This window comes from Phragmites australis, chromosome 4 (assembly GCF_958298935.1).
Source record: "Phragmites australis chromosome 4, lpPhrAust1.1, whole genome shotgun sequence".
Classification (NCBI taxonomy): Eukaryota; Viridiplantae; Streptophyta; class Magnoliopsida; order Poales; family Poaceae; genus Phragmites; species Phragmites australis.
The window spans coordinates 36,978,931-36,992,321 of NC_084924.1; the positions used below are offsets into that span (position 1 = coordinate 36,978,931).

Genomic DNA, 13,391 nt, shown 5'->3' on the forward strand with positions numbered 1-13,391 from the left:
GCATGGTGCGGGGGGCGCGAACTACCGAAGAGCTAGCCCGAGACGCCGATCGGACCGGCGCGGGGCACGGGGCTTGGTTTGGCTGGGTTTTCAGAAGAGCTAGCGCGGGGAGGGGACGGCAGTACCACCCTGCTGCCGGCTTGGCTTCATCAGTGTGTTGTGCGCGTCGGGGATGGGATGATCGGTGTCGCCGGGTCCTTCCCGGCAAACCCAGACGGCGTCGTACGCTTGGTTTGGCTACGGTGGACTGCAGCGGGTTGCAGGGGATTGTGGAGGACAACGGCCAACTGGCGGAGGCCACCAATGCAACCGGCAATTTACCAGTACTGTATGTTCATTTCGTAGATAACCCTCATGTTCATGAACAATGATCTTGCAAAAGCACTGGATATAAAACTGTAGTAATACTACACCAAGCGACGGTCGATAACCAAATGCGTTTTTATACTTGTAAATTGAATTAATCAACTTTGCAGAAGCTAGGACACGAAGATATAAAACTCTACTCATTTTTTTGACGAATATATATATATATATAGCTCTAGTAATACAACTCTGTTTTGTAATATATGTTTTATACAATGCTGTTGTCCACTACAGTAAAATTGAAATGTAAATTCAGCTACTCTTAACTATTTTTATTACACATCATGACATCAACCTAGTGGTCGTTACTGCCTACACTATTCATAACTATTTTTATTTTTGTTACCCTGAGTTGCTACCACTCTTCAATTTTTTGTTACCCTGAGTTGCGGCACCTGCGCGGTTTCCAGTTTCTTCTGCTCGGTGTGGAACCTCGCCAGCTCGACGCGCTCATACACCTCCGCCAGTTTCGTCACCACCGCCGCCGGGCAGAACCTCGTCCTCGCGGCCCCATTTCTTGGCCTCGTCGGGGCTATCCTGCTCCCCGTCAACCCACTACTGGTAACCACCTCATCTCTCTCCGCTTCCTCCTCCTCCTCCTCCTCGACGGACGCTGGCGTGCTGGCAGGGGAGGCCGGAGGCGGGTCGCCGGTGCTAGCCAGGATCGCGCGGAGGCTCTTGAAGTGGCGCCACCCCGACGGCGGGAGCCTGGAGAGCTCATCCTTGTACTGCGACTTGAGGGCGTGGATACCGTTCTGGCACTGGGCGCTGCTGCGGTTGGAGGAGCGGCCGGCGGCAGCGCGGTGGGTGTTGACGGCGCTGGCCGCGGCGCGCCACTCCTTCAAGAGGCGGCGGCGCGGGTAGAGTGCACCCCACGCGTCGATGAGGGCCGACGTCTCGCCGTCGCTCCATCTGCCGCCGGCCCGCGGCGACGGCGTCTTGCGGCTGGGCATGCTGGCTGTGCGCGCGAACTGAGCGAGAGGGGCTGAATGACCAGGGAGGCTGGATGGTTACACTTGAGCAAGCAGAGTACACAGACGACGGCTGCTTTTATAAGCTAACAAGCCAGGCAGCCACTCACAATCAAAATTACCACGGTAAATTTGGTGGACCAATGATAAAAGTCAAGCACTCACAATCACAATTACCAGGGTAAATTTGGTAGACGAAAGATAAAAAACAAGCAACTACGAGCAGCCAGGTAGCCCCTCACAATTACCAGGGTATATTTCGTGGGCAGAAGACAAAAAATCATTGGCGGGTGGCTGATCAAGATCATTCACCTCATGTGAGAGGAATTGTGGGTAGCCATCTGTCTATGATTATTCCTCTCACCTTCCTGTACCTTCTGTGAGATCACCCATTGCAGAAGGCCGAGCGTATGTAAACGTGCCACATCGTGAAGCCTGAAACTTATCACGCGTCAAAATCTGGTTAGTACAGTGTGTTGCATTTTACTAGAACTAATGTTAAGTCAGCCCTGAGATGTCATGTCCCAGAACCAACACTGAAGGGCCTCAAGTGCAATCTTCCATGAAAATAGTGAACGAGAATGTCTGACATGGCACGTCATCGCTGATGCGTAACGATAAAGTTATCGTGATGTCAACGTCAGGAGATCCGAATAAAAAAAATATGTTGTATTTTTTAATACGAGATACCTATTTTTATTATCAAATAATGGAACAACTGTTTAATGTTTTACAACCAATCCAAAAGGATAGAAAGGACATAGAAGTTCAAACTGATAAAAGATGAGAACAAGGTTTATAAGCTAAACTGACAGTAACACAACAAAAATAGATAATATATAGTTCATATCCGGACATTAGAGTGTCTCCAAGACATAAAGCATCATTGGGCCTCCTCTTCAGCATCCTCCAGCTACTGCTGTTCATCATCTTCCATCTGATCCTAGATAATCACCAAGTTGCTTGGGAGAGCTCTGGACATTCATCGCCGTACCCAACAAACCTTGCACCCCTACATCAACTCTCCCTTACTCATGCCCTTTAGCAGATCTACCCAAGTTTTCAACAAAGAACTCGCGTGAAAGATAGTCTCATTAGGATCACAAATTATCTTCTTTTAAAAACATGCATTATTACGCGCTTTTTAAATAGCCCAACGAACTACAGCCAAACCAATCACATGAAACATTTTTTCTTAAGAAAAAATAATTAATCCAATTTATTACCAATTGGTAGAGCTAGAAATAAAATCAACACCAATAAAAAGAGCAAAAAAACCTCAAATAGCCTTAGCCCTAGGACAAAGAAAAAAGAGATGAACTTAAGATTCTTGCTGGGTGCAGAAGTAGCATGTACCATCACTCATCCAGTTACGTTTAAGCATATTATTTTTTGTTAGAAGAGTTTTTTGCTCCAACAGCCAAATAAAAACTTTGATCTTCAAATGAATCTTAGCTTTTTTTTTCAGATATGTTCATAAGAAATGTTAGGAGATCCTCTCACTAACCAACGGTACATTGACCTAACAGTAAAGATACCGCCTTTTTCAAAGGCCCAGGTAATCAGGTCATCATAGTTATTTAACTGCACTGGCATAACCATATATTTGACAAAATTTCACTGGGATTAAAGCTCATTATTTAACCATATTTTAAAAGACAGATTCCAAGCACTGGCATAACCATATTTTTGACAAAATTTCACTGGGATTAAAGCTCATTAGTTAACCATATTTTAAAAGACAGATTCCAAGTTCTATCATAAGCATCACAAACAAGGATGTTGGGATCATTGCAAATTTTGTATAGAGTAGGAAACAAATTACAAATAGGTTTAGGGGTGATCCAAGTATCTTACTAGAATCTGGTACTCCTGCCATTTTGAACTCTAATCCTTCTATCATGAAGGTAAAACTGTTTGATTTTAAGGAGATCATACCAACATAGGAATATCCTTGTCTGTGTTTAACATCAGATAAGATAGAAGAGTGAAGGTACTTCATCTTAACAATTTGCTACCAAATATCCTCTTTTTTAATTCAACTTCCACCACCATTTACATAGAAAGGTGTGAAGACCCGTCCAAACAGTATTCAAATTAATCATCAGGCGGATCATTATTCATAATCCAACCTCGACGATTAACCCGAATACCATTCTGGCAGACCCGGCACATGTTTTGTGCCCAAAGATCGGAACACATGCCTCCAACATAGTGCATCACAACATAGCTTAATAAAGAGCAAGTAATAAACATTTATATTACAAAAGTTAAGCATGCAACTGATTTCAACAGTTTTACAACAAAAACGAGCTAGGAGGAGACAAAACCCCTCAACTCCTAACCAACAAAAGACCTACGCAGCGGAAGAAAATAAACTATACAACAAAAGGATATGGACCCACACGCCCTTAGGCTCCATACCAAGAGCACCGAGTTTGGAGTAGAATGTGCTACTCCTGCCCGCCACCCTGATCGGCAGGCACAAAGTAGCCAAACACCGCCTCTTCCTCGCCGACCTGTGAACCTGCATTAACTTAAGGGCAGCACCCTGAGTACGAAGGTACTCGCAAGTCTTACACAATATGGGTATATAATATCCCGACTCCAAGGATTATGCATTGAGCTGTTAGCAAGAGTAGGCCACAAGGTTAAGTAAAACATATGCGGTAAGCGACCTAGACATATGTGTGAGCAACTAACTTAACCAACATATATGAAATTACCCTGCAACTACCAACTGATCATATGAAACTGAAACCACATTAGTATCAATGTATAACAAGTACCATCTCGACCACCTCCCACATATTCGAACCACAAACCACATATCCGAACCATACAACTGAACCAACCACGAGAACTCTAGCAAATGAAATAATAGCATGCTCATGACCGAGAGCGCGGCAGTTCGAACTGTTTATACACCTTGCAGGGATACTCCTGAACCCACACGACTCGGGGACCATACGGCTTGTGCCACCCGCTAAAGTGCACACAAGGGGGTACCCGTGTCAACCTTTCTCAACCAGCCCCAACCGTGTGCGACATGCAGCGTTCGGCGTGGTGGTACCAGAACTACTCCCGGAGCAAACTAGTACCGCTTACAAGTCTGCCTGCTCACACCGTCGTTGTTCAGGCCCCATAGAGCCACAACTGCGAAGGTATTCGGCTCGTCTTACCATTAGATCGGCATGTGGTGAGTAAGGTAAGTGCTAAAGCTAACTACCCCGACGATCGGCCTTAAACGATGCAAGCGGTCTACGGTGACCGGTCTTCCTCTACCGGCCTACCCAGGGAAACTCCACATCTGGGCAGGACAAAACACCATCCTAGCACCGCCCACATCTCGTCTCATACTCACCACTCATACAACCAACACCAACAACCCAACACAGTAATCATTGTGAAAGTAATTTAACTTATAGCTCGTGAACGATAGGATGTTCCACCGCTCGACTTCTACCAAGAACCTATGCATTGCTAAGCATCTCGCACACTTTTAAGTTAGACCTTAGCATGATTAAACCCAGACTACAAGGATATGGATCAACAATACATCAAGGTAGAGACAATGCAATTCAACATAGGATCTACCCAACAAAACCCAACATTGACTTCCTATACATGCAAACCTATACATAAGCATAATCTATCAATATTTAGACTCCATTCAATACAACCGACAGGGTTCAATATGATATATACTTTCCTTTATGCACTGGTTCACAAAGGTGCGGTGCCTCGGGATCGACCTCGCTCACCGGGATCGTTGGTTTGGCGATCTCTAAAAAGAATAACGCGTGCAATGCAATGAGTATGAATGAAATACAAATATATACCACAACATTCATATAATGGATGAAAACATTTTTCCTAGATAGAACAAGTCATAAGGAAACTAGCAAAATTGTATTAATCAATTTTGGACTTATGATGAATTAACGGTGAATTAATGAAGCTTTAACCTAATTAATTAATCTCAGAAATTTAATTCATTATTTCATGGCTGAGGATATTTTTAATAGGTAGATTAGGTCATTATGAAACCAACAAAATTTGTTTCATAATTTTTGGAGCTACAGAGAATTTATTATGAATTTTACAAGTTTCAGCAAGCAGTAACTGTGCTATCTGGGTATACAGCGGTCAGACCGAGGTATATTGACGGTCAGACCGCCAAGACTCACGGTTAGACCGCCAGAAATACGGCCAGACCACCCCCGTATAGAGAGTTTTTGCCCCTGGCGGTCTGACCGACCTTGGGGTGGCGGTCAGACCGCTGGGGGTCGCCGGAGGCACTTTGGGAGCTCACTGGCGACGATTTCGGCGACATTTGGAGTGGGGACTTGGACCTAAAGCATCACATTGACTTCCTCTACCGCATAGGACAACATGCATACGCCGAAATCGACCAAAACTCGGCTATTGCTTCTAATTTATTAAGAACTCATGAACTTCAAACCCGTAGCTCAAAATTCAAAATCCAACCATCTAAAAGGTGTATTCTTGCCATGGGAGTTTAGGGGACTCACCCAAAGTCCTTTACCAAGGTTGTGGACCGTCGATTGAAGGAGGAAACGGAGGGAAAAGCTCGGGAGACGAAGAAATCCGGTGTTCTAAACATTTCAACCCTAACACCAAAAGACACCAAATCCGGCTCAAATCCTCCGGGAAAACGAAAATAAATTGGGGGGATGGATAGCTCATGAGCTTGTGATCGCAATGGTACCATATACTCACCTCAAATCCCTCTCTAGAGCTCGGATTTTGGAAGAAAAGAGAGAGGAAGTGAGAGGGAGAGTGAGAGGGGAGGGGAGCACGGGTGGGGAACGGTGGGGAGAGTGAGGAGGAGAGAGAGTGAGCTGCCACTCTAGAGGGAGAGAGAGTGGGGTGGTTGGCCCACTCCGGTGGGGTCCACGTGTTAGAGAAAGAGTCCGTTTTAACTGTGAATTCAATTCTTTTCTCTCCTGAATTTCTTTCTCTCATCCAAATGATCTCAGACGAATTGCATTAGTAATCCGAATTATAATTACGCAAATTTAAACATAATGTTTAAAAGCATGATTATACTTAATTGCGTGATTAAGAATTTGGGACGTGACAAAGGGCCACATTCATTTTAACCAAAAATTTTATACCTAAACCTCCTTTTTTTTCTTTGGCTTACAAATATTTTCCCACTTAACCAGATGATATCTCTTCTTAGTTCAACCTCCCTACCAGAAGAATCTTCTTCTAGCCTTGTCAATGTTATCAATTACTATTTTGGACAGTAAATACATGAACATATGATAAGTTGGAACACTAGATAGGCTAGCATTAATCAAGATAATCCTACAACTAATAGAAAGTAAACCACATTTTCAAACATCCAGCTTTTTATAAATCTTTTCTACCAATTTCGCCCAATAAATAATGTGAAGTCTCCTAGGACATACTTGCACCCCTGAATATCTGACAATAAAACAACTCGGCATAACTGCTCAAAATATCAGAATCACCTCCAATAACAAGAACTTCACTTCTCTAAAATTTAATTTTCAGACCAGACATTACCTCATACAGGTAAAGTAACAGCTTGAGATTATTAGCTTTATTCATATCATATTGCAAACTAAAAATAGTACCATCAACATATTGCAAAATAGTAACAACCCCTTCAATTAGATGAGGAATCGGACCAATAATACTACCAGCCCTTTGGGCAGCATGTATCATTTTGGTTAAGTAGTTAGCAGCTAGGTTAAACAAGAAGGGAGAGAGAGGATCCCCTGTCTAATACCTTTATAGCTCCTAAAGTAAGGGTCCATCTGGTCATTCAATTTCTCACTCAAAGTTTCGTTACTTACAACAGTTTTAATCCACATGTCATTTGGGATTGAATCCTCTTACACTCAAACAATTAAATGGAAGTCACAATTGATTTTATCATATGCTTTTTCAAAGTCCAACTTAAGAGTAATCCCAATCTATTTTATCCTTTTAGTTTCATGCATAATCTCATGAAGAGTCATAACCCCATCTATTATATTTCTATTTTTGATAAAAGCATTTTGGCATGTATTGATGAGCTTATCCATAAAGCGCTCAATAAACTTTAGTTATCAGCTTATAGGAACCATTCAACAAACAAATAGGCCTAAAATGTTGAACTTTATCTGCACTAGCCACATTTGGTAATAGAGTTATAACCCTATAATTCAATCTACTTACATCAAGAGAGCCCAAACAAAACTCATGAAATAAATTCATAAGGTCATTTTTAATCAACTCCCAAAACTTTTGAAAAAATTCAATAGGAAAAGCCACCATGCCCAAAAGTTTTATTCTCATTCATCTGAAAGAGAACTTTCTTAATCTCATCTTCAGAAAAAGGTGCATCAAGAATCACATTATTCTCATTATTAAGATTTTCATGCTCATGCCACAAAGATGGATCAATAGGAATGAAGTTACCAGGAGCTGGGCCAAATAACTCTTTATAGTAATTGGTAACATGTTGCATCAAGTTTTTGTCCCCACAAATCTTAATATCATCATGCATCATATAGATAATAGTATTCTTCCTTACTCTACCATTAGTCAAGCTATGAAAAAATCCGGTGTTGTTGTTTCCCTTCAGAATCCACTTTATATGAGACATTTTAAACAAGTATAACTCTTCCTCATTATAGTTTTTTTTAAATCAGTTACTATCTACACTTTTCTCAAGGCAATATTTGCATTCAAAGGCCCAAACTCCTCATTCTTTTCAATATTAGCTAATTCTGCTGTCAAAAGTAATTTTCTTTTCTTAATTTGACCAGCCCTATAGCCTCCCCACCATTTAAATAGATTTTTTTTCTACTTCTTGCTGAAAAGAATCCACCTCTAACCAGGCCAATTCAAATTTGAATTGGTTAGTCTTATTTTTCTTAGAAGTAGGAGTAGAAATCAACAAAATATTGTGATCAGACATATCTTGAGGTGTTGTTTGGACTGAGATCAAAGGATATATGTTTTCCATCTCATTATTAATCAAAGCCCTATCAATTTTTTCTAGAGTGGGATTCTCTCTATTATTAGACCAAGTAAATATTCCCCCTTTCATATGCAATTCCTTAAACTCATTCACATGAACGATATAATTGAGAAAGGAAGAGAAAGGAGAAATAATATTTAGTCTAGTTTTCTCATAGAAGTATCTAATGATTTTAAAATCACCACCAATTATGACAGGGTAAAGAATTTGAGCACTAAAGTGTCAGACAAGAAATCCTGTTTCTACTCATCTTGAGCGGCACCATATATATTCATCAAGGTCCATTTAATTTTCAACTGTTTATCCCAAATATCCAACTGGAACAGAAATTGCCCTCTTTTTATTGTTAAAACATCAAACTAATAAATACTGACACCACTCAAAAGACCTCCAGACCTCCTATGAGAAGGTGCGAGGGAACCATTCAAATAATATTCTAGTTAATCACCAAGTTGATCATTTACACAATCATGACTTCAACGATAACCAGAATATAATCACGATAGTCCCGACACGTGTTTTGTATCTAAGATTGAAACACATGCCTTTCCAATATAAGCAGTCATAACCAAGCTTAATAAAGAGTGAGTAATTAAATCATATTACAAGTTCTTAAATATTTACAAGTTTAATAATTTACAGCAAAAGAGATCTAGGAGCATAGTAAAATTGATCAATTCCTAGCCAACAGAGAAAACTACGCAGCGAAAATAAAAGCTAAAGACAGTAAAAGATGGGTGAAGCCATATGCCCTTAGGCTTCACCCTAAAAGCGCGACCTCCGAGTAGTTACCTACTCATTCCCGCCGCTAGCATCAGCGGACGTGAAGTAGCTAAACACCGCCTCTTTCTCACCTGCAAAACCTGTAAAGCAGCTGAGTACGAATGTACTCGCAAAACTTAATCCATATATGGTATATATAAATAACTTGACTCTAAGGATTATGCATTGGACCATTAGTAAGGAAAAAGACCACAAAGTTGATTAAAACATATGTGCTGTAACCTAGACATATATGTGTGAACATCTAAATATAACCAACATACCTTTTCAAACCTGTAACTACCAACCTACACATAAATGTAAATGAAACCATAGCAATATATCAATAGCCAGCCATCAACATTACCCAACATACCATCCATACCAGCATCCCACATTCATAACTCTATAACTGATGCAAATAGACAGAAGCATGCTCATGATCAAGAGCGTGGCAGTTTGAATTATTTTTACACTTTGCAGGGGGTACTCCTTTACCTATACGACTCGAGGATCATACAGCTCACGTGTCCATACAGGCCCACGCGAGGGGGTACTCGTATTAACCTTTCCCAATAAGCCTCAACCATTTGATCATACACCGATAGGTGCGGGGGTTATCCAGAACTACTCACAGAGCAAACTAGATACCCCTATAAGCCCGCCTGCTCACACCATCAACTCGCACGCTAAAAGGCCACATCTACAAAGGTATTTGACTTATCGTTCCCATATGCGACATGTAATAAGCACGGAAAGTGTTCAAGGCAACTACATCGATGGACGGTGCTTAACCGATGCAAAGCGATCTATGGTTCCCGGCTCCTCTCCCGAACTACCCCGAGGAACTCCTCCGGGGCAAAAGGCACCCCTAACACCGCTCATATCTCATCTCATTCTCACATCTCATCCAACCATCAATGTCATAATCAATATTCGATAATAATAAGTAAGCCCTAAGCTCATGAACAATGGTTGCACCATTGCTCTACTTATATCGAGGACATATGCATTGCTAAGCATTTTGAATACATTTCAAGTTAGACATTAATAATGTTATCAAGGCTACAGGGATATGGATAATCAAATAACCAAGGTAGGACAATACATCACATAGGTTCTACCCATATAAACCCGACATCGACTCATTGAATATGCAAACTTACATAAAGCATAATTCAAAAGCTTGTTGGATTTTTCTAGAATTTAGGCTTCATTTGGTATTTTATTTGAATTTTAATTGCTTTCTCTTTTTCTGAAAATCTCCAAGTAATAGAAATACCTAAATCCATCTGGGCCTAAACCCTACCCAAACTAACCCATCTTCTCCCTCCGGCCTGGCACAACCTGAGCCCCTCCCTCTCCACCTAGGCCGACCGAAACCAGCCCATCACCCCGCTCTGGCCCGCTCTCCCTCTCACTCAGCCTGCTCCTCCCTGCCGCCTACCTATCTTCCGCCTGGGCCGTGACCCACCCCTCGACCCACTCCTGCGCACTTGCTCACCCACTCACACCAACCCAGCGTCCGCGCCGCCCTACCTCTGATGCGTGGGCCCTGCTCCCATCATCGTCCTCTAGGGCTCTCCGTCGTATCTGAGCTGAAGTTCATCATGTTGCTACCCTTCTTGGCGTCTGTGCCATGGAGTCCCTGAGTCGTCGCCTTTATAAACATGCCCCCTGCCTCGGTCCCATCACAAATCGCCACCTCTCATGCTCGATTTTGCCGAATCGCTGATCCATCTTCACACGCCATTGTCGGGCGCCAAGCTCATGAATCTATCGCGCATGTGCTCCTTGGTCTTTGCCGAGTCACCGACAAGCATCGCGTGTGGTCGAAGAAGTTTTCCCGAGCCTCATCGTTGTCGTTTGTGCATCGGATAGCCTTTCCCGACAACGCCCGAACTCCACTGCAGCCTCCTCTCACCGCCAGCCTACCTTGCTACCTCTCCGAGCCATCTTGTGCCTGAGGTGAGTTTGATGTGCCATTCTCTTGCTCTTCTACCGCTTGTCGGCTCAAATGGCTCACCGGGGCGTCATTCCAACCAACTCCGGTGAGCCTCTGTTGCACCCCAAGCCAGTCGTCGTCGTGCTTTCTCTGCCAATGGCGTCGATTGCCTCTCAGCTATCTGATAAAAATTTGAGCAGCTAGATTAGATCAAAGAAATACCTCTTTGTTGGTCAATAGCAAAATGCCACATGTCCATCATAATCTCGATCAGCACCAAATCCCAATCAGCGTCCACCTCGATCCTACGTGGCAATATGTGTTAGCCATGTCAACACCAACTCAGCCCAAAAAGGCAACCCAGTGCCACGTCGGCCATGCAACCTCATCAGCCACGTGTCTGCACACATCATTGTCCACGTCAGAAAATTTCTGATATGTCATCCCTGTCACCATGCCACATCAGCCGAAATCACCCAGTCAACTATCCAATCAGCAATTCATCTTTTCCAATACAAAAATAATCTCCATAATTCTAGAAATTCCTGGCTCTTTTGCAATTAGGTCCCTAGAACTTCAATCTCATATATCTTTTTCGTTTTAGCTCCGATTTGAGTGAATTCTTGTGCTCGAATTTTCCTAAAATCATGATCTATCCAATCATGCTAGTTTCAAATAGCCATCTTCACATATTTATAGTAGTTATTCCTTATTAACGTCTAGATCCCTACAACATGAAGATATTATTTTGCTTCGTAAATTTATGGTTGATACAATAACATATAGGTCCTGATCAAATCTACATGTCATTGTACCACAAACATAGGTTTATGATATTAAAATAATATTAATTTATAGGTTTCTCATGTTAATACTTTAATCAATCTTTTCTATCATTTCATGTGAAACCCTAGATCCTACCGTTTCATCTTTCCTCGAAAGAAGTCCAGTCAATTCCGTTCTATTTTGCCTAGCTCAACCAAGACCCCAATATATCGTTATGTTTATCTTGTTTATGCAGTTTCAAATTTATTTGGTGTTTATTCGATGTTGACTTTGTTTGTCGATAGAATCCGCGATTAGTCGATAGCGCTTCGGATCTATTCGTAGGACTTCAAGTACCAAGATTTCGACAACACTGAGCAACATTTGGTAAAAGGAAAGTGTACTTATTGATCATATTGCTCCTATGTTTTAAACTATTTTGTTTTATAAAATTGCATGCATTGTCAATTTGATGGGTAGTCTCCTATGTTAGAGTTTGAGCTAGTTTTTTCTTTACATTCCTTGAAGCCTAAGTAGTTGTTGGTATGTGTCTTTTGGGTAGAATTGCTTAGCCATGCTGTCGGGATGTTGGGTAGTGTCATATACATATTTAGTGGATATATGCAATGATGACGATGAATTTGATATAGTAACTTGGAACCCTAGGACTTGGGCAAAGAATGGCAGGATGATGGTAAGTGCGGTAGGCTTGTGGATACGTTCTAAGCAAGTAGGTTCTCTTTGTTAGGATGACCGTAATATCTATTTTCTTTCGTTAGGATGGCCGTAATATTTATTTTCTTTCTTTTTCCCCTCCCCCTTGCTTTTCCGATGGTTATCTCATTGTTGAGTAGTCACTACGTGAAAAAAGCTCAAAAGTGACGAGTCATAATCGTTATGGGTGGCGGATCCATTACCCGTCACCCCAAACACATCACTAATGACCAGTCATAAGTGACGGGTAAAAACTTAACTCATCACTTATGAAGGTAATAAATGACGGGTCACAGTTATTACCTGTCACTTATGAGTGGATGAACTTTTTTCATGTTTTTAAAAACGAAAAAAGTCTCAAAAAATATTTTTTTGACCCAACCCGAGCCAATCGTATATGCCCCCACACGCCACGCCCTTTTTCAAAGTATTTTCAATAATTGCGTTCTGCGGAATCGAACCCGCCACCTCTCTCGCGTGCGAACACCCACACCAACTCAGGTATCATGTTGTTGTGATATGAAGCAAATATTTTATCCTTTTAAGCTTCGTTGCCGAAGGTTATAGGTGACAGGTCATAACGTGATGACCCGTTACCTATGTATATGTTACCAATTTGAATTATAGGTTGCTTCAGAGTTTAACCGCAAAGGGAATAAAAACACTTTTAATGGTTCGATTCAAAGTTTTGGAATCAGAGAGTGGGATTAAAGTTCAATTGAGCTATTCACTTCGACCGAAAGCAGCTACAGAATTGAAATAAGCAATAAAATTAATGTTTCAAATAAGTGACCCGGAGCGCCCTCGGTAAAACGGGCATAACTTTTACATACGGACTCCAAAA

General features: G+C 41.8%; 1 protein-coding gene across 1 annotated transcript; it reads right to left on the minus strand.

Annotated features, from left to right (window-relative positions):
- Positions 1 to 676: 676 nt before the first annotated feature.
- Positions 677 to 1,319, minus strand: LOC133914763 (trihelix transcription factor ENAP2-like). Its single transcript, XM_062357787.1, has one exon. The coding sequence runs from the start codon at positions 1,317 to 1,319 to the stop codon at positions 732 to 734; it is 588 nt and encodes a 195-aa protein (XP_062213771.1). The 3' UTR covers positions 677 to 731.
- Between the last annotated feature and the right edge of the window lie 12,072 nt (positions 1,320 to 13,391).